This window comes from Lissotriton helveticus, chromosome 1_1 (assembly GCF_964261635.1).
Source record: "Lissotriton helveticus chromosome 1_1, aLisHel1.1, whole genome shotgun sequence".
In the NCBI taxonomy this organism is placed as follows: Eukaryota; Metazoa; Chordata; class Amphibia; order Caudata; family Salamandridae; genus Lissotriton; species Lissotriton helveticus.
This window is the reverse complement of record NC_136057.1, coordinates 54089748-54111192: the sequence shown is the minus strand read 5'-3', so window position 1 is coordinate 54111192 and position 21445 is coordinate 54089748. Positions and strand designations below refer to the sequence as shown.

Below are 21445 nucleotides of genomic sequence, written 5' to 3'. Positions count from 1 at the left end.
TTGGGGCCACCGGTAGGGCGCAGACCCCAATATCGGATCCCTTAGGATTAGTTGCCGTTAAGTGGGAGTCGAGAGCCATTTTTACCAGATGTATGAATTTCCCAATTCTGGCTATCAGACAGGTCGTGGAGACAGAGAGGCACCAGTCCGAGGCCTCTCTGCAAGTTCTGTAGCCTAAGTTCCGTAAGGTCGGACGCAGCAAACGATGACGGTCGTTGGCCAACTTTGGGCAACAACACAGCAGGTGTAGCCAGGATTCTCTGCGATAATTGCATAGACGACAGGCTATGGCGCCATCCGTTCGTGGCCATTTAGGGTTAAAGTCCGCGGTCCTGAGGGCCAAGAGGCGAAAATACAGAATTTTCTTTCTCGCGTGGGTGGATACTGGGTCTTGCAGGTATATTTGGGGTTTTCCAGAGATATATGATTTGTCCAGGGCCTGAGTTAGTGGGTTGTGCCGAAGGGATGCAAGGTCAAGCCCGAAAGAGATGGTCTGGACTTGACGCTTAACGGCTTGGGCCCAGGCTGAAAATGGAATCTCATGCAGGGGCAGGCTCCTTCTCTCGATTTTCAGTGCATCAATGGCTTGTTCCACCTTGGAGTGCCATGGGGAGCCCACTTCACCAAAGATTGTTTTTAGGAAGTGCTTTAGGGTGTGTTCTGGCGCTTTCAATACTCTAATATAGAATTTTAACAGGTCCCCCAGTAGTGCCAGCTCTGGTCGCTTAAGGCCTATTTCTAGCCTTAGCCTATTGTTCCTTGCATGTCTGGGGGCCTGTAGCACCATCTTGTAGGCTTTCGCCTGGGCCGCATTGACCACTTTGTCAAATGCGCCTGGGTAGGCTATATGCCCATACGAGATGGCGGGGATCAGTTTAGCCCTGAGCACTCTCAGCATTGGTTCAGCTGAGGGACTGGCCAAGCGATGACTTAAGCGTCTTAGCGACAGTATGGTTCTGTCTGTTTTTGGTTTAAGCTCCTTCAGGTGTTTGACTCCTGTGGCACTCTCGGAGACCCAGGTGCCCAGATAGTTGTAGGATGAGGCAGTAACGATACGGTGCTCCCCCAGGGTCCATGAAGCTTCTTTTTGTGGGGTTATTTACCAAAGATGACGATCTTAGTCTTGCTCACGTTGATCCGTAAGTCATTTGCCTTATTATATGAGGCAAGGCTACTTAAAGCTCTTTGGAGCCCCACCCTAGTGTGGTCCATGATCACCGTGTCGCCAGCATACTGGAGCGTTCCCAAGACGAGCTTCCCCAACCTTGGGGGTGCTAAGTTGGCATCTTTCAGGGCTGTCCCCATGTCCGCAGTATACAAGTTAAAAAGCATGGGGGCCAAGACGCACCCCTGCTTGGTGTCGATTCTTGCCGTTGTTATTGTAGGACTTAATTTCACCTTGACCCAGGTCCCCTCGTAGAGCGCTTTTATGGCTTTTAGCAGGACTTGTGGTAGCCCCCAGGAATCAAGTTTTACCCAAAGCCGACCTCTGTTCACACGATCAAAGGCTGTAGAGTAATCTATAAAACAGCAAAACAGGGGCGGCTTATTCCTCATATTGGCCTTCTTCGCAAGGTAGGAAAGGGCTATGATGTTATCGAGGGTGGAGCTGTTAGCCCTAAAGCCGGTCTGTGTGGGCAGAGGGGCAATGGAGTGCCTCCCTGGCAAATGGGCGCCTTTCTTTTGTGCCCTAATTGCCTTGTTGAGAGCACGCTTACTCTGTATCAGGCACTGCGGATTTGAACGGCGAGACCCAGTATGGAATTGGCAGCTTCTTAGATGGTGATTATTGCCCAGACGTTTCAATATGTCGGAGGTCAGTGTTTCCCAGAGGTGTGTGATGTTCTCAGTGTGGACTGGGTTTAGTTCTTCCTCCCTTCTGGCTACATAACCTAACAGTCCATGGCTGAGATTGGTTGACCATTTTATTCTTTTAAGGACTTTGTGATGTTCTTCGCCCGTGGTGGTTCCAATGACTTCTTGTGATTCCGTTTGTTCCCGCGCCAGGTTGAATGTGGCGCGGAGGGGCCTGTGGTCGCTTTCAACTCTGTCGTCCACTATGAAGTTGCTAAGTTTGCGGGCCAGCCCTTCGTTGGTGAAAATGTAGTCTATGATGGAGACGTTTCTAAAAGTTGACTTGGCGGTCCATTCTGGGTGGCTCTTTTTTTGTGTTCTGTGGGTGGAGTGCAGATTAAAATTAGCGAGAAATTCAATCAATGGGGCTGACTTCTTGCTTGGTGGTGCCTCCGGGATTAGACCCAGGCCTCTGAAATTGAAGTCGCCCGCGATTATTACATCTTGGTCCTCCCAGTTTATTAAAAGATCTCCCAGTGTTGTGATGAATGATTCCATGGCCTGGAAGGTTTGATATTTAATTGGGTTGAAATAACAATTGATTAGTAGAAGGGGACGGGATTTTTGACCCGATAACAACCCCTCTATTTTGATGGCTTGAAGGTCAGGAGACCCCAGTTTTAATTCAGTTGTATACAGGCATGACTTACATAGATGGAAAGGCCCCCTGATGGGCGGCCAAAGATTTTCCTTTTAGTCGCTGGTTTAAAATGTTCGTAAAAGCCACCAATGGCGGTCGTTGCCCTTGCCCAGGTTTCCTGGATGCACAATATTTCCCCCTGTGCAAGGTAGTCAAGTGTAGCAGTGTCCCTAAAAATGTAGCTCAGCCCGGCGATGTTCCATGAAATAATGGTTAACTCGCGAACTAGTCCCCTGAGTGGGTTTGCACGGGCCTTGTTTACATTGCTGTTAGTTAGGTTAGGGACCCTGTCTCCATGTGGCCTCCGGGTGATCTAATACCTGCTGAGGCCGCTGCACTCTCCGTTGCCAGTCATTTTGCTGGATTTTGATTTTTAGCGGGGTTCTTGCCCGCCCTGATTTCGCCCCCCATCTGGGCGGGTGGACCTTGTGCCCTTGAGAACAGATGTGGGTTCATGTATGTCATGATGAGGCATCAGGACGTGTGGGTATTTCGGTGCCCTTGGGGCGGCGACTTCGATGCCCCATTCAGCAAATAGTGATGCTTCCTTAAGGACAGCCTGTTGAGCTTGCTGGGTCACAAATCCGATTATGGTGGAGTCGTCGTGGGTGTCTGTCTCCAGTCTCTTGAATGTCACCCATTCAATATTTTCTGAGGTGATTTGTGCCAGCGAATCAATGTGGCCAAAGAGGCGGACAATGTTGGACCTGTTCAAGATGTCAAATGAGCCTTTAGCTATATACCTTGGGGTGAATAGCAGCTCGTAGGTGATTAATTTATTTTTATGTGCGATAGAGCACCAGCTCGCCCCTTCTCCCGGGAGCTTTGGCCTCTGGTTGCTTAAATTTGGAGGGTTTTTATGGGTGGTTTCTAGCTGCTGCCCATTAGGCGCCATGCTAGATCGACCATCCGCACACGGCCATCCTTGCCACTCCCCCAGGTCAGGTGTCAAATTTGGGTGATTTTTGATTGTGTCGCCTGGCTGCTGATTTCCTGGCCCCTCAATCGGTGGTCCTACCACTCTTGGCTGTTCTGGCTGGACCCCCTGATTTAGTTTAGGATTTATTTCAGTTTCATGTTGAGGAACCCAGCCGAAAGGGCTGGGGGCACTTGGTGGTACGGCGACTGCCACCTGTGAAGGCCTTTCTTGAGAAACCTTGTTGGTTTGACCCTCCGTCAAAGGGATTTGTTGTCTTTGGGCTTTGCCAAAAACGAGGGATGCGTCATAAGACTTGCCGATCTTAGATGCCTGTTTAGGTATGAAAATGGGAAAGAGTGGTTTGGGGGTGCTTTTAGTTTCAGTGGCACCCGAGATTAATGACGCCGGTGATCTGTTTCTGCTTCTGGCTTTGGATTGCTTTAGTTGTTTTTTAAGTTTTTTTTAACTCTTCTTGACAACGGAGCTTTAGCGCTTGCTGATGCTCCTTCGGCCTTCTCCTCCAGAGGAGTAATGACAGACAGGTCGTCACTTGCGGTATCAAAATCCGATACCTCGGGGTTACCATTCCATTGTTCAGCCAAAATGAGATTATTACAGGGCCCTACTAAAAGTTCCTTTGGGGCACTGTTGGCCGCCGTGCTATAGGTTGTCATTTCAGCATGCTCTGTTGTCAATACTGGTAGCATTTGTGCGGCTTGTTCTTGCGAGGTTGTCTCGCCCAGACCCTTGGCTAGTGCGAGCATCTCTTTTAGAACTTCTGGTAGACTTGCCCATTTATCGATTATTGCAGCACAGGAATTAGTACTGGCAGCGTGAGCATGCTGAGCGTCGAATAGGGCTTCCAGCTTTGCCAACTTATCGTCTGGGCTATCCACTGCAAGAGATCGATTTGGACTTCTCTAAATACGGACAAGTTAAAATCTTTAAAAGTGGCTTCTTCAATTGGGTCGGTTAGGTCTTGGTGATGAGTTAAGCCGAACGGGCTCCATCCCTCCGTTTGTGCGATTCACGGGACATTAGCTCTTCCTGGATTTATAGGTGTTGTTTCAAGTGTGCGTTCGATTGACTGTTCCAATTTTAATAGAAACGAAATTGTTGGTGCCTCCGTTCCCTGGGAGTTTGGCCTCTGTGTTTCCCGGGATGTCACAGTTGCATTCAGACCCTTGCCTGTGCTCTTTGGAGAGGAGGGTGCGACAGCCTCATTTGGCCTCTCAGTGTCTGTGACCGCATTCACCCCCAATATGGGCCTGTCGTGAATGTCGGCAGTGATCCTAATCGGGCTCTTCACCCTTGCAACGGGCTGAAAACGTGCTTTAGGGCTCCCAGTTGTCTCGAAGTTGACAGACTCGCAGGAGAGAGAGTCCCTTTGGGCCTGGAGGATCTTTGGGGGCCCCGGTGTGGCACACCTCACAGGACCTTGTGGTGTTTCTTCCAAGGGTGATGGGCAGATTGAGGCCTGAAAGAATTGTGTAATGAGGCCTTGAGGGAGGGAATTGCCAGTGCAAGTGACTGGGTCCTGGAGTTTTTGAGTACTTATACTTCTGGTTACCCTTCTTTGTGCTAAACTCTCAGGGTTCACTTCCGCCTCGTCCTCCGTGCAGGATTTAGTCTTCCTCAGCGTCATCTTTTATACTTTTATACTCCGTTAGCTGGGACTGGGGCTGGGGCCAAAAAGAGCGGTGAGATTCGCTGCTTGTAAGCCGCCTTGTTAAGAGGGTTAAAAGCATTGAGGGAGAGACCTGTGAGTGCGTGCCTTATGTACCTATTTAGTGTCTTGTCTGGGTGACCGAATCTACAGACGGAAAGCTGGGGGGACTGCGTCGCCTAGAGTTCTTCGAGTGCTTTCATCCAACCGTCGTCGTGCCTGAAACCCTCTAACAGGAAGCGAGGAAGCACATTTCTGAGGGAAGCTTGTTCCCCCTGTTGATAATGTTGATTGCTTGGCCAAAAAGGATTCTGAAATTAGTGGCCGCAAAAGGTCTTGCCCATCCCAGCGAGATAGACCTGATAGGTGTGAAAGCAGGGAGAGTGTTGAGGCTTTGGACACCGCCTGCCCGTATGCTACGAGCTACGAAGCTGCAATATTACAGAGCTAAATAGTTGGAATGGCAATTGGTAGCTCTAAGTCTCTGTGTCTCTATATGTCTCTATGTCTCCGGGCAAGTTCGTGCCAGTTCGTGCCAGTTCGTGCTGGGGGAGGGGGTACTTGTGTAACCCCTGTGTTGAGCTGTGTTTCTTGAGGGAGAGGGAGGGGGGGGAAGGGAGGGGTGGGTGAGCGGGGCACGCGGTGGGGCCGCAAGCTGGGAGACCTAGTCTAGCAGCCCCTCAGACCACACCCCCGGGCTCTTACTTCGCTGCGGCCTCTAACGGCTGCCGCGCTCACCACCACCTCTTACCTCCCACACCGGCAGCTGCTCTTGACACACTTGATGCTCCGGTCGCCCCAGGTACACAAGGTGCTCCGGATACTGCTCAGTGACGGTGGATAGTCACTACCCGGTGTGCACCGTCGGCTCGGCTCGGCTCAGTCTAAGGGCAGGCACGAAATCTCCGAGCCCTATGCTCTGCGCTGCGGTCGCGGTCGTAGGCGTGGTCGTGGACTCGGAACTCTGAGCTCTGAACCGGAACCGGAAGCAGTGCCCTGCAAAATTCACCCAATGGCCAATACTTCGTCTGATGTGCAGTGCGTCCGTGCCCACAGCTCCAACACTCTGTTCAGCTCCTCATGTGTGTTGCTGCTTGCTGCTGTCTGGAATTATTTGGCAGCACAATGATGGGTGGGGCCAACCTGAACGGTGGGACGGTGGGGGGCCGAGGTTCGGCAGATTTAACGCACCCAGCCCCACTTAGCGGCCCGCTGCCTGCAGTCCACGGGTTGATGCCCTCTCACCGCAGAGAGGAGAGATGGTTAAGGAGAGCAGCCGATTTTCCGTGCGGAGGGGGCTGCGGTTCGAGGGAGCTGCGGTTCGGCGCCTCTACCGCGCCCTTCCCGCTTGCTCTGTCTGTACCCTGGTTGTTCTGACCGGCTCACTCGCCCCCACTTGACCGCCCGCAACCGCAAGGAAAGGCAGCAATGTCAGCGGGGGATCGGCGGTTTTCAGCGTCTCCCACGCCCTCCCTGGTTGCTCCTGCTTGCTCTGAGCTGCTCTGTTCACTCAATCGGTGATCGGCAATCTCTGTCTCATAAGGATTATATCGCCTGCTCGCCACCACGAGCTGCAACCGGTCGCCAAGTTTCCCAGAATTATAAGGGCGGCCAGGGAGAAATCTGCCAACAGCCAGGTCAGCGTCTGTATGTAGTGGGTCCTCTGAGTCTGCTCCCGCTCCCGAGGATTGCGTGGGTCTCGAGGCAGAGAGCAGAAGCCCCAAGGACTTATTCTTGCCAAAGCTACCACTCTGCTTCTTCTTAGCAGCGCGTCTCTCCTCGCTGCCTGCCAGCGCCTCTGCTCGCGCATCACAGGCCGCCTAGCCAAGCGAACGCAACTGGCGTGAGGCAGATGGCTGCTCGACCGCTCTTCACTCCGGAACCATCATTGTTCCCAAATTACTCCAACTGAAGGAGTAGATCTGCTTTCCGTTCTCAAGTTTCGAGTTGATGACGAAAACTTGGTCCCTAAAGATAATGAATTTGCTGATTTAATGATGTTGAATTTACACCAGCACATTACATGCTCAGATCACATAAAACGAAATCCCTTAGATCTGATCTGGGCGTATAATTCGAATTGACTGAATATAATCTTCCTTCCTTGCATATGGTCCAATCAGTATTTGATCAGCGTTTGTATTCGGTAGATTTTTCTAACTTGATCCACAAGCAGGAAATAAAACCATACACACATGGCGATACATTAACAGAGCCAGTGTTATCAACACTTTCAAACCCCTCCCCCCTCTTCCCATCAATTGAAGACTTTCTCTCCAAAGAAAAATAATCCACTCTGAGGCTCAGACAGGGTAGTGACCCACACCCCTCAAATCCAACAGCGTGTTATAAACCGCACCAGACCAGTGCCCTGGTACAAGCCAGAGTTAAAGGAGGCAAAACCTGCATTGCGTCAACAGTGGCGGGAGAGGGATGCTAAAGAGAGCAAAATCACATTTTTAAATTGAGCTTGAGGAATATAAAGGCAACCCCGTTCCATGCAAAGTCCTCTTAATAGGCAAAACAAATCTTAGAAGCAAATGAAAATTGTTTTTTAAAATCCTGAATGATTAGTCGCTCCCAGATGAAATGAGAACTTCCCTGACTCCTATTGAGGCATTCTGTGACAATCTAAATACTTAACAAAAAAAATTTCTTTAAAGATAGTATAAACAAATACAGCAGCAGTAATTCTGAAGTTGAGTCTGAAAAAACTCAACCACCTTATCCATGTTTGAAGAAATAAACAGGCTTCATGAATTTAATGATCAAGGTCAAATCTGGGTCACCAACTGACCCTTGCCCTCCAGCAGTCATGGAATCTCTGACCTCATCAATCAATCAATCAGCATTTATAAGGCACACCCCAAGGGTATCTGGACACTGAGGATGCTGTGTCTCCATCTAAAAGCGAGGTCTTGAGCAGTCCCCTGCAAAGCGTTTTCATCAATTCAGCAGCTCAAGCTGTCGCTCCAAGCGCGTTTCAAAATGCTGTAGAGCTCTTGTTACTGAAAAACCAGGGAGAAGTCCTGGATATAACCAAGAATTTCAGGGCAATACCTCTGCTCCCTTAACCTGCAAAAACTATTGGCCAGAGAACTGTCTTCAAGAGGTTCCAGGCTTTATAAATACACCAGCTCTCAGATTATTATTATCAATGGAATGTCAGCCTCACAACTCCAGTCTCAAAATATGATTCAATTTGATGATTACTTGATGAGGTTGAATCAGCTAAAACTGAATATTGACCAAACTGAGATTGTAATTTGAAAGAATAAGACCAATGTTTGGAGCCAACTTTACTCTCCAACAAAAATGAGATTGCTACCGGAGCCTAAACCCACCGCTAAAAGCCTCTGAGTGATAATCAATAGCAATCTTAGCAAGAACCAGCTGCTGGAGCAGTAGGATCTAAATGCAGATTTGTGATGAAACTGCTTCAGAAACTAACCCCACTCCTCCCCCTTTAGACAAGAAAATCAATAGCGCTGGCCGCAGTCCTATCTAGAGCGCATTATGCCAACAGAGTATATGTAAGAATACCCAATATCACCATTCATAAACTACAAGTAATTCACAGCGACGCAGCTTGTGTACTACATCATCTTCAGAGGTGGGCACGCGCCACACCTATATTGAAATAACAAATCCACTCCGAGACCTTCTGCCTCAGCCCTAAAGGGGTGAGAGGTCTAGCCCCTCATTTCATTGCAAACCAGGTGGAAATGCATACACCCGTACAAAAGCAGAGATATCCTCGCTTGAATTTACTTGCTATTGCAAAATTACAGAGGATCAGATCAGGTGGACGCAGCTTTGGTACAAGTTCCTTTCATCCAGAAATCTGACAGCCCACAAGACTATTCAGACTAGATTCTTCCCCGTTATGGTTCGTTTTCTCCTCTTTCATGTATTTCTGATTCAGTTCCAAGAAACCCCAGGTTGAACATGCTCTCTTTATATGCAATGACATAACACGCGTTTTGTAGATCCTGTAGAGGTTTGGTATGTTGGCGCGTGCTTCAGTCACTGACCTGAATACTGCAAAAGAGAGGTGTACAGTGCAATTGAGGATGATAGCGCAGTCTTGTCTGCCAGGGTATTATAAACCTTTCATTGCTGCAAGGCAGTTACTGTATTCTCTTTTTGTGGTTGCACAGTGTACAATTTGAGCAGGAACAGACGTAATGTTGGAAACACATTTCAAATCCGTGCCTTTCATAATATATGAACTATGTTGCGGGTATTGTGAAATTTTAATGATTCCATTTTTTTCAGGTTTTAGAAATTCGCAATTCTCTCTGATCAGGAGTATTGTGAGCTAACTGTCCTGTGATAACGTGTTGTCTTTTCTCTTTTCCTCTCCTCTGCAGAAACTTGAGACTTGAACATTAATTTACCAGAATGGGCAGAAGACGGGCTCCAGAAAAGAAAGTGACAGCGCAGTGTTCACGTGAATCCGTAAGAGCCACAGTCCCATCTTTACCTCTTCATGATGTCTCAACTTCAAGATCCCGAAATGATGCTCAGAGGGACCAGGACCTGGAACCGCTTTCGGAGAACCTGCCCCACATTATTCTTCTATCCATGCTGGAGGAGTTGGAAGCCAAACTGGATAACTAGATGAATACTGTGGAGGGCGTACCTTCTAGAGTCGCTGGGCTGATTAAGAAAATCTGGATAGAAAAGGATCAAGGTTATCTAGACAATGGTGCAGTGTCTTTGGAGATGGTCTGTCCGGCGAGCATTAGAGATTGTGCTGTTAGCCAGTCTCCTGCGACACCTCAACTGGACAGGTCAGAGGAACCGAGCTTGTGTCTTCAGCCGGTGTTCTCTGATGGGCATGCACCAAAGCAGGAGTGTACGCTCTCCTCGCCAACTGATGTTCAAGGGCGTCCAGAGGAGCCAAGCCTTTGTCTACAGCCAAGGTTTCCTGATCGACATCACCCACAGCAGGACCAGTGCTTGCAACCTGGGTTTCCAGATAGAAATGGAGTACAGCAGGATTGTCCTCTATCCCGGTGCCCTCAGACAGATCCTTCAGGCAGATCACTGGAGGCAAAGCTGTGTCTTCACTCAGAATTTGTTGATGGGCAGAGACCAGAGCAAGACCAGAGCGTACAATTAGCGTTCCCAGAAGAGTGGGAGCCAGATGAGCCCCTGAAGCAAGAACCATCTCCATTGTCTGATAATAGCTGGGACCAACAACAGAACCTCTGCCCACACCCACTATTTCCTGATGGACACGAACTACAGCAAAACCACTGTACACAACCCGCTCTACCAGATGGGAATGGACCTGATGATCCCTTGGAGGAAGAATTGATGTGTTCTGATTTCCAAGATCGCCAGGAGAACCAGTGCCTACAACCCGTGTCACCTGATGGGAAGTCATCAGACGAACACTTAGAGTCTGGGCTGTTGTCCTTTGATGATTTGGGGTCACAACAAACCCAGTGCCTACAGCAACACCTATGCTTGAAGCAGGAACTTCCTTTTGCGCAGGATCCAATCGTGAACTATGAGCTGGAATCTATGCGCCCTGAAGCACTGGAACCAGACAAACATGACAATCTAGACCCGGCCTATACTGATGCACATGGTTCAGATCAGAAGTACAAGCTAGAACCAATGCACACTGCAGCACAGGACCGAGAGCTAGAGTCAGTGCTTCCTGAAGCACAGGAACCAGATAAAAATGACAATCTAGAACCGGCCTGTACAGATGCACACCGTTCAGATCAGAAGTACAAGCTAGAACCTCCCTGTACTGATGCAGAGGGTTCAGATCAGAACTACATACTCGAACCACTGCACCCTGAATCACAGCATCAACATCAGAACTGCAAGGCAGAACTGCTCTGTCCTGATGAGCGGGGTCAGTGTGTGCCTCCATCATTCCTAGGACTGGATACAAATACTGCAGATGAAGACTCAATGGAGAGAGGAAATACAAAATCACATTTATTGCTGTTTGAAGCTACCCCAGGTATGTGTTTCACTATAAATGGTCTCTCGGAGTGCATACTAACACATGTAACCTCTTCAAAATGCGTATGGTCAGATTTTTGAAAGTCTCTGAAGGGAGGATTATGGTTTGGAATGAACCCACTGAGCGATACTGACCCCCAGCCTCAACAGCAGGGCTGACCAGGGATGTTGTTGTCACTGCAGAGTTCTCCAGGAGTGCACACCACCTCGTGATAGACAGATACACAAAGGTTTTTGGAACTCTGACGTGACTTGAAATAATCTTATTATATGCACCAGGTGGTACTTTATCCTGTATAATACATGGTCACACCATCACCTTTCCCTCAAACCTTGGTCTGTAGCTCCTATATATGCAGCAAACATGAAGAATGAACTTAAAACCTCTTGTGCAAAAGTAAAAATAAAAACTGTTAGATATTTGTTGCAAAAAGATGTTAGAAACAGTTCAATAAATGTCCATTGAAAAAAAAAAAAGCTGCAGTAGCTCGGAACGTGTAGAAACATGCAGAAAGATTCCACCCTTTCTTTATCTAAGGAAACTAATAAACATATTCCCTCTGCTTCTCATAGTAAGCTAGTAACATACAGCAGAAGTAATAAAAGCAAAGTTCTGTTTGTTGCTTTAAACAGCTGCTTCAATTATGCTTCGTGACTTGACCTTCTTTTCACATCAGCTGCTGGCGCTGGCAGCAGACATTGTGCCCTCAGAACTCGTCTGTAATAACTTATAAAAGCTGAGTTCTGACGTCTTTTCTTCATAATCACTGACTTGGTGCATCACAAATTCCTGATTATAAAGAAATTAGAGGCTGCCATTTATACAGGGATTACAGAATCCCATGTAATATAATTATATATATACACACATATAATAACTTTGGTACAGTTCAATGAATCTGCACAAAACTATTTGGGATTGGCATGGCTAGTTTCATGCAGTGTTTTTTTGTGGTCCTCAAATCAAGCCGCTAGTCATTTAAGATAGAGCTAGCGGGACCTTTAGCCCATGAATGGTCCGTGCATCTGGACTCGCGGACACAAATGTAAAAATATATTGGATCCAATTGGATGAGGAAGCTTTTTCGCCCATCCATTTCGGATACGTAAACCCAAAGTTGGGTCTGCGGACCTGAAGCTCCCTGATTGGCTGGCTACATCTTGAACCATTACATGATGAAGAGACTTGTTCCCCGCATCCTGTAAAAATACTAAAGAAGCCATAAAGAGCTGTGGTGGCATCCTGTCTCTCCCTGGCACAGGGGCTGCCTAATGTTAAAATGTAGTAAGAAATTGCTGATTTTGAACAGAGGTTGGATTCCACATCATGACCCTTGAGGTCCGCAAACCTTAGGCAGGTGTCTGCGCAGGCACAGTAATTGGCCTTGTACCCTGGTGGACATTTGTGATGTTCGGAGACCTGCTGCTCGGTCTGAAACCCTATCGATATCCAATAAGGATACACAAGTTTGCAAGGGTCCGAGAACCCCAAGAAAGTGTCCGGGAACCCTTAAAAATAAAAAATAAAGAAACATAAGCCAGGCCCTTTAGGGAATCCCCTGCTGTGCCCAGGCACAGTTGAACACCTGTGCCTGCTTGGAGTTGGCTGTAGGCTGTTCTGTGTGAATATGATGAAAAAAACACCCACTGAAAACAAGCATTGTCAAAACAAATAGGTGTTTCCTATCCGAAAGCTATTGGCTTTGGCAACGAGTTTTATCCATTATGTACACCAGTGTGACTGCTGTTCGACATGGCTAAAAGTTAGTGGCATGAGGTTGGTGGGGTAGATAGAAGGGGGATAGATTGGGGTAGAGTTGTTTGTCCTTCTTGATTCCGAGAAGCCTGACATACTTCTCCTGACCGAAACCTGGTTTTGTGATTCTTCCCTTCCCGCACTGTTGGCTGCCCTCCCCCCTTCCTATGTTGCTCTGCGCGCCGACCGCCCTGCAGGCAGGATAGGTGGTGGTGTGGCTTTAATTGCTCGGTCTGAATTTAATTTTCAACTTCTTTCCTTCCCTCCTATCCCCCCTACCGAATTCCTTGTAGTCCGTTCCCTTTCTTTTTCCCCTCCTATCACATGCCTATTGATGTACCGTCCACCCCAGCCTTCATCTCTGTTTTTGCCAGCATTTCAAGACCTACTAGCCACTCTGGCGGTCAACTACGCCTCGGTCTTAGTGCTAGGCGATTTTAACTACTGGCCCTCGGACCCTTTAGAGTGCACCGCATCTAAAGAATTTACCGAATCTCTCCTTTCCCTTAACTTTGTCCCTCACATTTCCGTCCCCACACACTCTCACGGTCATATACTTGACCAGGTCTGGTCCCTCAATCTTCCTGTTTCCTTGGTGTCTGTATCTCCCTGTCCTTGGTCCGATCATGCCTTTATTTCCTTTTCCATCTCTCTCAACTCGGTGTCCAAGGTTCCACATGCCAAAAACACCTGGGCGCGGAATTGGAACCGAGTTGATCTTCTCTCCTTGACCTCCCTGCTTTGGAATTCCTGTCCGACCCTCTCCGGTCTTTCATCCAACTCTCAAGCCATTGCCATTAATACCTGGCTGGCTGGAGGTTGTGATTCGGTTGCTCCTCTACGCCGTATTTCCACCCGTCGACCCAAGGACTCCAACAGGTGGTTCACCGACCACCTAAAAGATCTAAAACTGACCGTACGGCAAGCAGAGAGGCAATGGAGAAGAAATTACTGCCCCTCATTAAAAACTCACTATTTAACATCTCTTACTGAGTATAAAAAAGCTATTATAGCTGCCAAAACCATCTATTTTTCAACAAAAATAATGACAGCGGAAAATAAACCTAGGGAGATCTTTGGCATAGTGAACGACCTAGCTTTCTCCGATAGAGTCTCACCCCAAATCACCCCTACCCAGTTCCTTTGTGATCAATTAAATACCTATTTTGTGGACAAAATTGTAACCATCAAAGCCAACATCCCCCTCCCCTCCTCTACCTTTGTTGATCCTTCTCCCCCCACTGTTCAAAACCATCTTAATGTCATTCCCCCCATTACTGAGGAAGCATTCTTAGTGATACTCTCGAAAGTTAAATCGGGTTCTCCGGCAGATATCTGCCCGGCAAGAATCCTACAACAGATTTACTCTGCCTGTCCCCAGCCCCCCACCACTTTCCTTAATAGCTCTCTTACTCAGGGAGTGGTGATTCCCGCTCTTAAATCAGCCACAATAGTGCCCTTTTTAAAGAAGCCCGGCGCTGACCCCTCTATCTCAGCAAACTACCGCCCCATCTCTTTGTTACCCTACCTGGGCAAGGTGCTTGAGCGCCATGTCACCTCGGTACTCAGCGCCCACGTAGAAGCAAATGGCGGCTTAGCTTCTTGCCAGGCCGGCTTCCGTCCCAGGCACTCCACCAAATCGGTCGTGGTGTCGGTCCTGGACAACCTCAGGGAGGGTATGGATCACGACAATCGTCAGGCGCTGGTGCTCCTCGACCTCTCCGCCGCCTTTGACACGGTGGACCATACCATCCTGTTGTCACGTGTCAGGGCGGCGGGAATAGAGGGCTCAGCCCTGGTCTGGCTCTCCTCCTTCCTGAGGGACCGCACCCAGGCGGTTCGGTTGGGGGATTTCACTACCACACCTCTACAAGTCACTTGTGGTGTCCCCCAGGGTTCTTCTCTTTCTCCCTTATTGTTTAACCTTTACATTTTTCCTCTAATCTTTGCACTTCAGCAGCTGGAGGTCACCGTGTACAATTACGCGGATGACCTCCAGCTCATCTTCAATCTTTCCTCCTCACCCCTTTCTATCTTAAACTTCCAATCTATTATGATTTTCATCAGGGACTGGATGAACCACAACCATCTCAAACTGAACCCGGATAAAACCGAGTTGGTTCTCACTGGTGGTTCTTCCAGTCCCTGGAATTCACTTTTCTGGCCTTCCTCTTTTGGTACTTCCCCCACTCCTTCTTCCACAGTCAAAACCCTGGGTGTTAAAATTAATAACCAACTCACTCTACACTCACAAATCAGCTCAGTTGTCTCTTCCTGTTTTCTCACTCTTCGAACCATTTGCACTGTCTCCCGTTTCTTTTCCCCCCAAGCACTTAAGTTGATCAAGTCCGCACTAGTGATTTCGCGGCTGGACTATGCCAATGCCATATACAACGGCATCCCTGCATACAGCCTGCGGAAGCTCCAGATGATCCAGAACCAAGCGGCCCGGTTGGTGTATGGTCTCCCCCGCTTTCACCATTCCACACCCCTCCTAAAGAAGCTTCATTGGCTCCCTGTTAAGGAACGTTCCCTTTTCAATACCGGCTGTATGGTCTTTCAGGCTCGCCAGGGCACTGCCCCCGCTTTTATTTCCTCTCTGATCCACGATTATGTCCCGATCAGAGAGCTTCGCTCCTCCTCCAAATCCCTCCTGCAAATTCCACGTTTTAAGCGTAAAAAGTGGGGTGGAGCCAATTTTTCAACTTTGGCTCCCACTTTCTGGAACTCCCTCCCTGATCACCTACGCTTGGCCACACAATATTCATCTTTCCGCAAAGATTTAAAAACGTTCCTGTTTCGACAGGCTTTTCCCTTGTAACCTGCCCATTTTCCTTTGCGCCTGGTTACTCCGCCCTCAGTGGCTGGACCTACTACTATAGCGCCAAGAAACCGTATGGTGAACGCTGCGCTCTACAAATGTTTTAAATTCTAAATTCTAATGGGGTAGATTGGAGTCAAGTGGGGTAGATTGAAATGAGGTAGATTTGGGTGGAGTGGAGTAGATTGAGGTGGAGTAGGATGGATCGGGGTGGATTGGAGTGGGATAGATTGGGAAAGAGTGGGGTGGAATGAGGTAGATTGGAGTAGAGTGGAGAAGACTGGAGTGGAGTAGATTAGAGTGCAGTATATTGGGGTAGTTTGGATTGCGGTACATTTGACTGGATTAGAATGGAGTGGAGTTATATAGAATGGTTTAGGGTAGATTGGGTTGGGGTGGGGTAGAGTGTGGTGGAATTGATGGGAGTAGATTTGAGTGGGGTAGATTGGATGGGGTAGATTGGGATAGGTAAGTTTGGGATGGAGTGGTGTAGGGTAGATTGGAGTAGGGTGGAGTGGATTAGATTCGACTGGAATGAGGAAGGTTTGGGTAGAGTTGGGTGGAGTAGAATTGGTTAGATTGGAGTGGAGTTTTGTGGGGTAGATTAGGATGGAGTGGAGTGGGGTAGATTGGATGAAGTGGGGAGGGATAGATTGGGTGGAGTGGGGTAGATTACAGTGGAGTGCAGTAGATTATGGTAGATTGGAGTTGGATAGATTGTGGTAGTTTGGAGTGGGTAGATTCTGGTAGTTTGGAGTGGGTAGAGTGTGGTAGGAGTGTAGATGAGTTGAATAGATTGCAGTTGGATACATTGAAATGGAGTGGGGTAAATTGGACTGAAGTAGAGTGAGGTAGATTGGGGTGAAGTCAGTTAGATTGGAGTAGATTAGAGTTGGGGTAGATTGAAGTTGAGTGGGGTAGACTGGGGTATATTGGAGCAGAGTAGGGTAAATATGAGTGGAGTGGGGTAGTTTTGAGCGGGATGGGGTAGATTGAGTTAGAGTGGGGTAGATTGCGGTGAGTAAATTGGTACTGGATAGATTGGAATGGGTTGAATTGGAGGTGGATGGATTGGGGTACTTTGGAGTAGAGTGGGATAAATTTGAGGAGTGGATTGGAGTGGAGTGGGGTAGACTGGGGTATATTGGAGCAGAGTGGTGTAAATCGGAGAGGAGTGCGGTAGATTGGGGTGGAGTCGGGTAGATTGGGTTAGATTGAGTGTATTAGGGTAGATTGGAGTGGAATGGGGGTAGATTGAGTTAGAGTCGGGTAGATTGCGGTGGGTAAATTGGGAATGGATAGATTGGAATGGGGTGAATTGGAGTGGGATGGACTGGGGTACTTTTGAGTGGAGTGGGGTGGATTTGAGTGGAGTGGGGTGGATTGGTGTGGGGTAAGTGGTGTGGAGTAGAGGGGTTGTGGAGTGTTGTTTCATGGGGTGAGTGGCATAGATTGGAGTGGAGTGGTGTGGAGTTGAGTGGCGTAGTGTGGAGTATACTTGGTGTGGTAGCGCCCTGCCATTACAGACAACACATTCTCAATTGAAATGATCATTATATTTACACCGAAATATGGTTTTACTGCGCATAAATGATAATGTTTGCAAATGTCATCCCTTAGTGTATTAATGTGTTTCAATCTTATTCAAATATTTTTCTCCACACTTCAGTAATACAAAACAAATGTGCTTCATTTATACCAATTCTGATATATTCTGAAACATCCGCACAGTTCTTTTTTTTAGGTCTTGCCGCAACAGCGCTTAACTTTGTGGGCTTACTGCCCGCCATTACTTTTTATTTGTTTCTTCGAATCTCCTTTAAACAGCCTTACTTCCAAATGGCTAATCTTTCCTACTTGTCCCTCCTTTTTGTAGATTGTTCCCTCCCACGGAGAACCGTCCCGTTACTTGTATACTTGCAATGGTCCCATATTATCAACTGCTTTAGGCACTTTTTCTTTTTTCTTTGTCTAAGAGCACTTCATATGAGCACTTTTTTCACTCGCTCCAAGCTTTATTGTAAACGGCTGTAATTCTTGTTCATATCTCGTCACATTTGCTGTTTATTCACAGACCGAGTTCAAATGTCAGACGATGTTTCCCCTAAACAGCCTGTTCTTTCTCTGACTTCAAAGTAAGAGAGCCAGTTCCTCACCATCTCACTCATCGCTGCTTGCCTCTCCTTGCTTGTTATTTACAAAAGCAAATGACTTCATTTTCTTGCCTTCACCACCTCCCCTTCGCATAATGGTAGCAGCCGTTTCAACTAAAGTGCTCATGTCTACTGCTTCCGACCAGAAACTTCACTGTCGACTGTAAAGTTGGCACCTAAGGTACTGGAAGGACAGCTTGTGGTGGAGGGGACATTGGCATGTACAGAGGGCCATGCCATTGAAGCATCCTCTGGCAGCTCCCACCAGCAGCATCATGACGCGACCCTGCCCCATCTGTACAACGTGTCCGGGCCGAAAGCAGTATAGGATAACAGCTATATATTCTGTAAACAGTTGCTTGCTGCGTACAATCCACTGTACTAAATGATATGAGGTATTCTTAGTACATGTATTTCTAAAATATCACATGTTGTAATATTTAGGACACATACTATTGTAATGCATGTTGATCTCTAGTAATGTTTAGGACATGTATTATTTGTAAAGTAGAAATGCTTTCCACGTAAAATTGAATATATATACTTGGTAGTTTGTTTAATGGACTAATCAAACCAAATGTCAGAAGTACAGTCCTATAGAATTGTGAAGCACTCTGATACCCAGTTGGGTCACGTTTGCGCTATATAAAACACTTAATTAATAAATAAATAACACACCTGAGTGCGGGGAGATCCCCCCCACACACACCTGGTGCCTGCTGTGAAGAAGGTGTGTGAGGGCTGAAAATTTACATTCATGCCTGCGTGGTGGCCATATTGAAGCAGAAAACCATCAGGACATCTCAGGCATTTACACCCAATACTGTGAAAGACAGCAAGCCCGTAGGCTGATTTGGAATTATTGGGCACTTTGCTAGTGGTATCTTGAGGAAAATAATCCAATACCGGCGACGAGGCCAAACTACTTTTCAAAAATAACCTACTCACCTTGGGGAGGGACTTCTCAGGCTCTGATTGTGGGCTGGGATTCCCTGCAACAGAGAGCAACCATTTGTAGCTTCTTATCAGACTAATAGTCCCCTTTCCCGGCGTTCTGAAAAAAAATGTAATATCAGCATTTTTAGGTGCAGCACCTAAGGAGCTTATTGATGGCACAGTAATAACTCTCTGTTCCCGGCATTCTATTTTCGGTGTACAGTCTTAATATCGAGTCATTTATTTCGACTGGACATAATATCGACTAGAGAATATCGAGATGGCATTAATATCGAGGTAAGTAATATCGATTTTTTTTTTATCGATTGTTATGTATGTAAAAAATATCGACATAAAAAATATCGAGTAAGTAATATCGTCAGTAAAAAATATCGATATGTTTATTAGTTTAAAAATATCGAAAGTTGTGTTATCGACTGTCACAATATCGACTCTCATGATATCGAATTTTAATATGTATATATATAATATGTAATAGTTCAATGTACATTGTTTTAATGTTTTATAATAGCATTTTGTGTTAAAATGTATTAATTTTATTTATTTATTTATATAGAATTAATGTTAAAAATAATTAATAAATTAAAAAAAAATTATATTACTATAATAATTTCTAGGAGCGGGTAGTGGGTTTTTAGGGGAATAGGGTGGGAAGTATTTTAAATATAATTAATTAATTATGTAAATATATTAATTGGTATTAATTAATTAATTATGTAAATATATTAATTGGTATTAATTAATTAAATATGTAAATATATTAATTGGTATTAATTAATTAAATATGTAAATATATTAATTGGTATTAATTAATTAAATATGTAAATATAATTATTGGTATTAATATGTAATTAATTGTTAAATTACTATTTAATTAAATATATAATATGTAATTGGTAAATATGTTATTTTAATAGCTTATTTGAGAATTATGCTTATTTAAATCATTTTTTTCATGTAGCCGGTTGTGGGATTATAGGGGATTAGGGTGGGAAGTAATTTAATAGTAAGTAATTAAATCTGTTAATTAATTAATTGGTAAGAATAAGTAAATACTTGTTATTTATCTAAAATATGTTAATTATATATAATTTAATTGTTAATTTATTTAAATAAATGGAATTATTGTTGAATATGTAAAATCAAACTTTTTTAGGATATGTAGTGGGTTGTGGGATTATAGGGGAATAGGGTGGGAAGTAATTTAATTGTAAGTAATTAATTATGTTAATTAGTTAATTGTTATGAATAATTAAATATTTGTAAAATAAATTAAATATGTTAATTATATTTTATGTAATTGTAAATTTATTAACATTAATGCTATTATAGTAAATTATGTTACATCTCACATTTTTATGTTATGTAGTGGGTTGTGTGTTAATAGGGGTATAGGGTGGGAAGTTAATTAATTATAAGTAATGACATATGTTAATTAATTAATTGGTATTCATAATGAAATAATTGTTAAAGACTTAAAATATGTTAATTATATAGATATAAATAGATATAACTAATATTATAATAATTAAATATAAAATATATATATATATGAAATATAATTGTCTAATTACATTTAATTACATATATATAATATATTTATAATTAGATATATAAAGATATATATAACATATATATATATAATTATAGATATTCTCATATATATATTATTTTGTATTTGGGGAAAGAGGTTGGTTTAGTCTTCTGGGTTACTTTTCTGTTTGGTTATTAAGGGGTATATGTTGTGTGCAGAGTCAGTTGTCAGTTTTTTGGTAAAGGTGTATTTGTAGGGGTCAGGGTCAGTTTTCATTTAGTGGGTAAAGGGGTATTTTTAGGGGTCAGGGTCAGTTTTCAGTTAGTGGGTAAAGGGGTATTTGTAGGGTTCAGGGTCAGTTTTCAGTATTTGGGTAAAGGGTAATTTTTTTCTTTCAGAGTCAGTTTTCAGTTTGTGGATAAAGGTGTTTTTAGGGGTCAGGGTCAGTTTTCAGTTTTTGGGTAAAGGGGTATTTGTAGGGGTGAGGGTCAGTTTTCAGTTAGTGGGTAAAGGGGTATTTGTAGGGGTCAGGGTCAGTTTTCAGTTAGTGGGTAAGGGGCTATTTTTAGGGTTAAGGGTCAGTTTTCAGTATTTGGGTAAAGGGTATTTTTTTGGTTGCAGGGTTAGTTTTCAGTTTGTGGGAAAAGGGGTATTTTTAGAGGTCAGGGTCAGTTTTCAGTTTTTGGGTAAAGGGGTATTTTTAGGGGTCAGGGTCAGTTTTCAGTTAGTGGGTAAAGGGGTATTTTTAGGGGTCAGGGTCAGTTTTCAGTTAGTGGGTAAAGGGTTATTGTTAGGGGTCAGGGTCAGTTTTCAGTTAGTGGGTAAAGGGGTATTTTGTGGGTTCTGGGTCAGTTTTTAGTTTGTGGGTAAAGGGGTGTTTTTAGGGCTTTGGGTCAGTTTAGGGTTTTAGGTTAGAGGGATACAGGGTAAAAATATGGTCAATTTAAATGTCTATTAAATTAGTTACTTTTTCATATATTTTATATAAAATATTTCAATTAATATACATTAAAACAATTATTGGTATTGTAGGACTTTAAATATTAATACAATTTTTAAATATATTTAAATGTATAAGGTATTTTTAAATAGATTATTTAATATGCAAATAATATTTATATACAATAATAAAGAAGGAAACATAGACAGGGTTA

The 21445-nt window shown here is 45.1% G+C and overlaps 1 protein-coding gene across 1 annotated transcript in view; it reads left to right on the top strand.

Annotated features, from left to right (window-relative positions):
• The window catches only part of LOC144822678 (uncharacterized), a 73492-nt gene that overhangs the window by 6495 nt on the left and 45552 nt on the right, over positions 1 to 21445 (top strand). The window contains exon 2 of the mRNA XM_078680491.1: positions 9453 to 11068. Coding sequence (XP_078536617.1) covers positions 9703 to 11068 — 1366 coding nt within the window. The 5' untranslated portion in view covers positions 9453 to 9702. The remainder of the gene's footprint in view (positions 1 to 9452; positions 11069 to 21445) is intronic.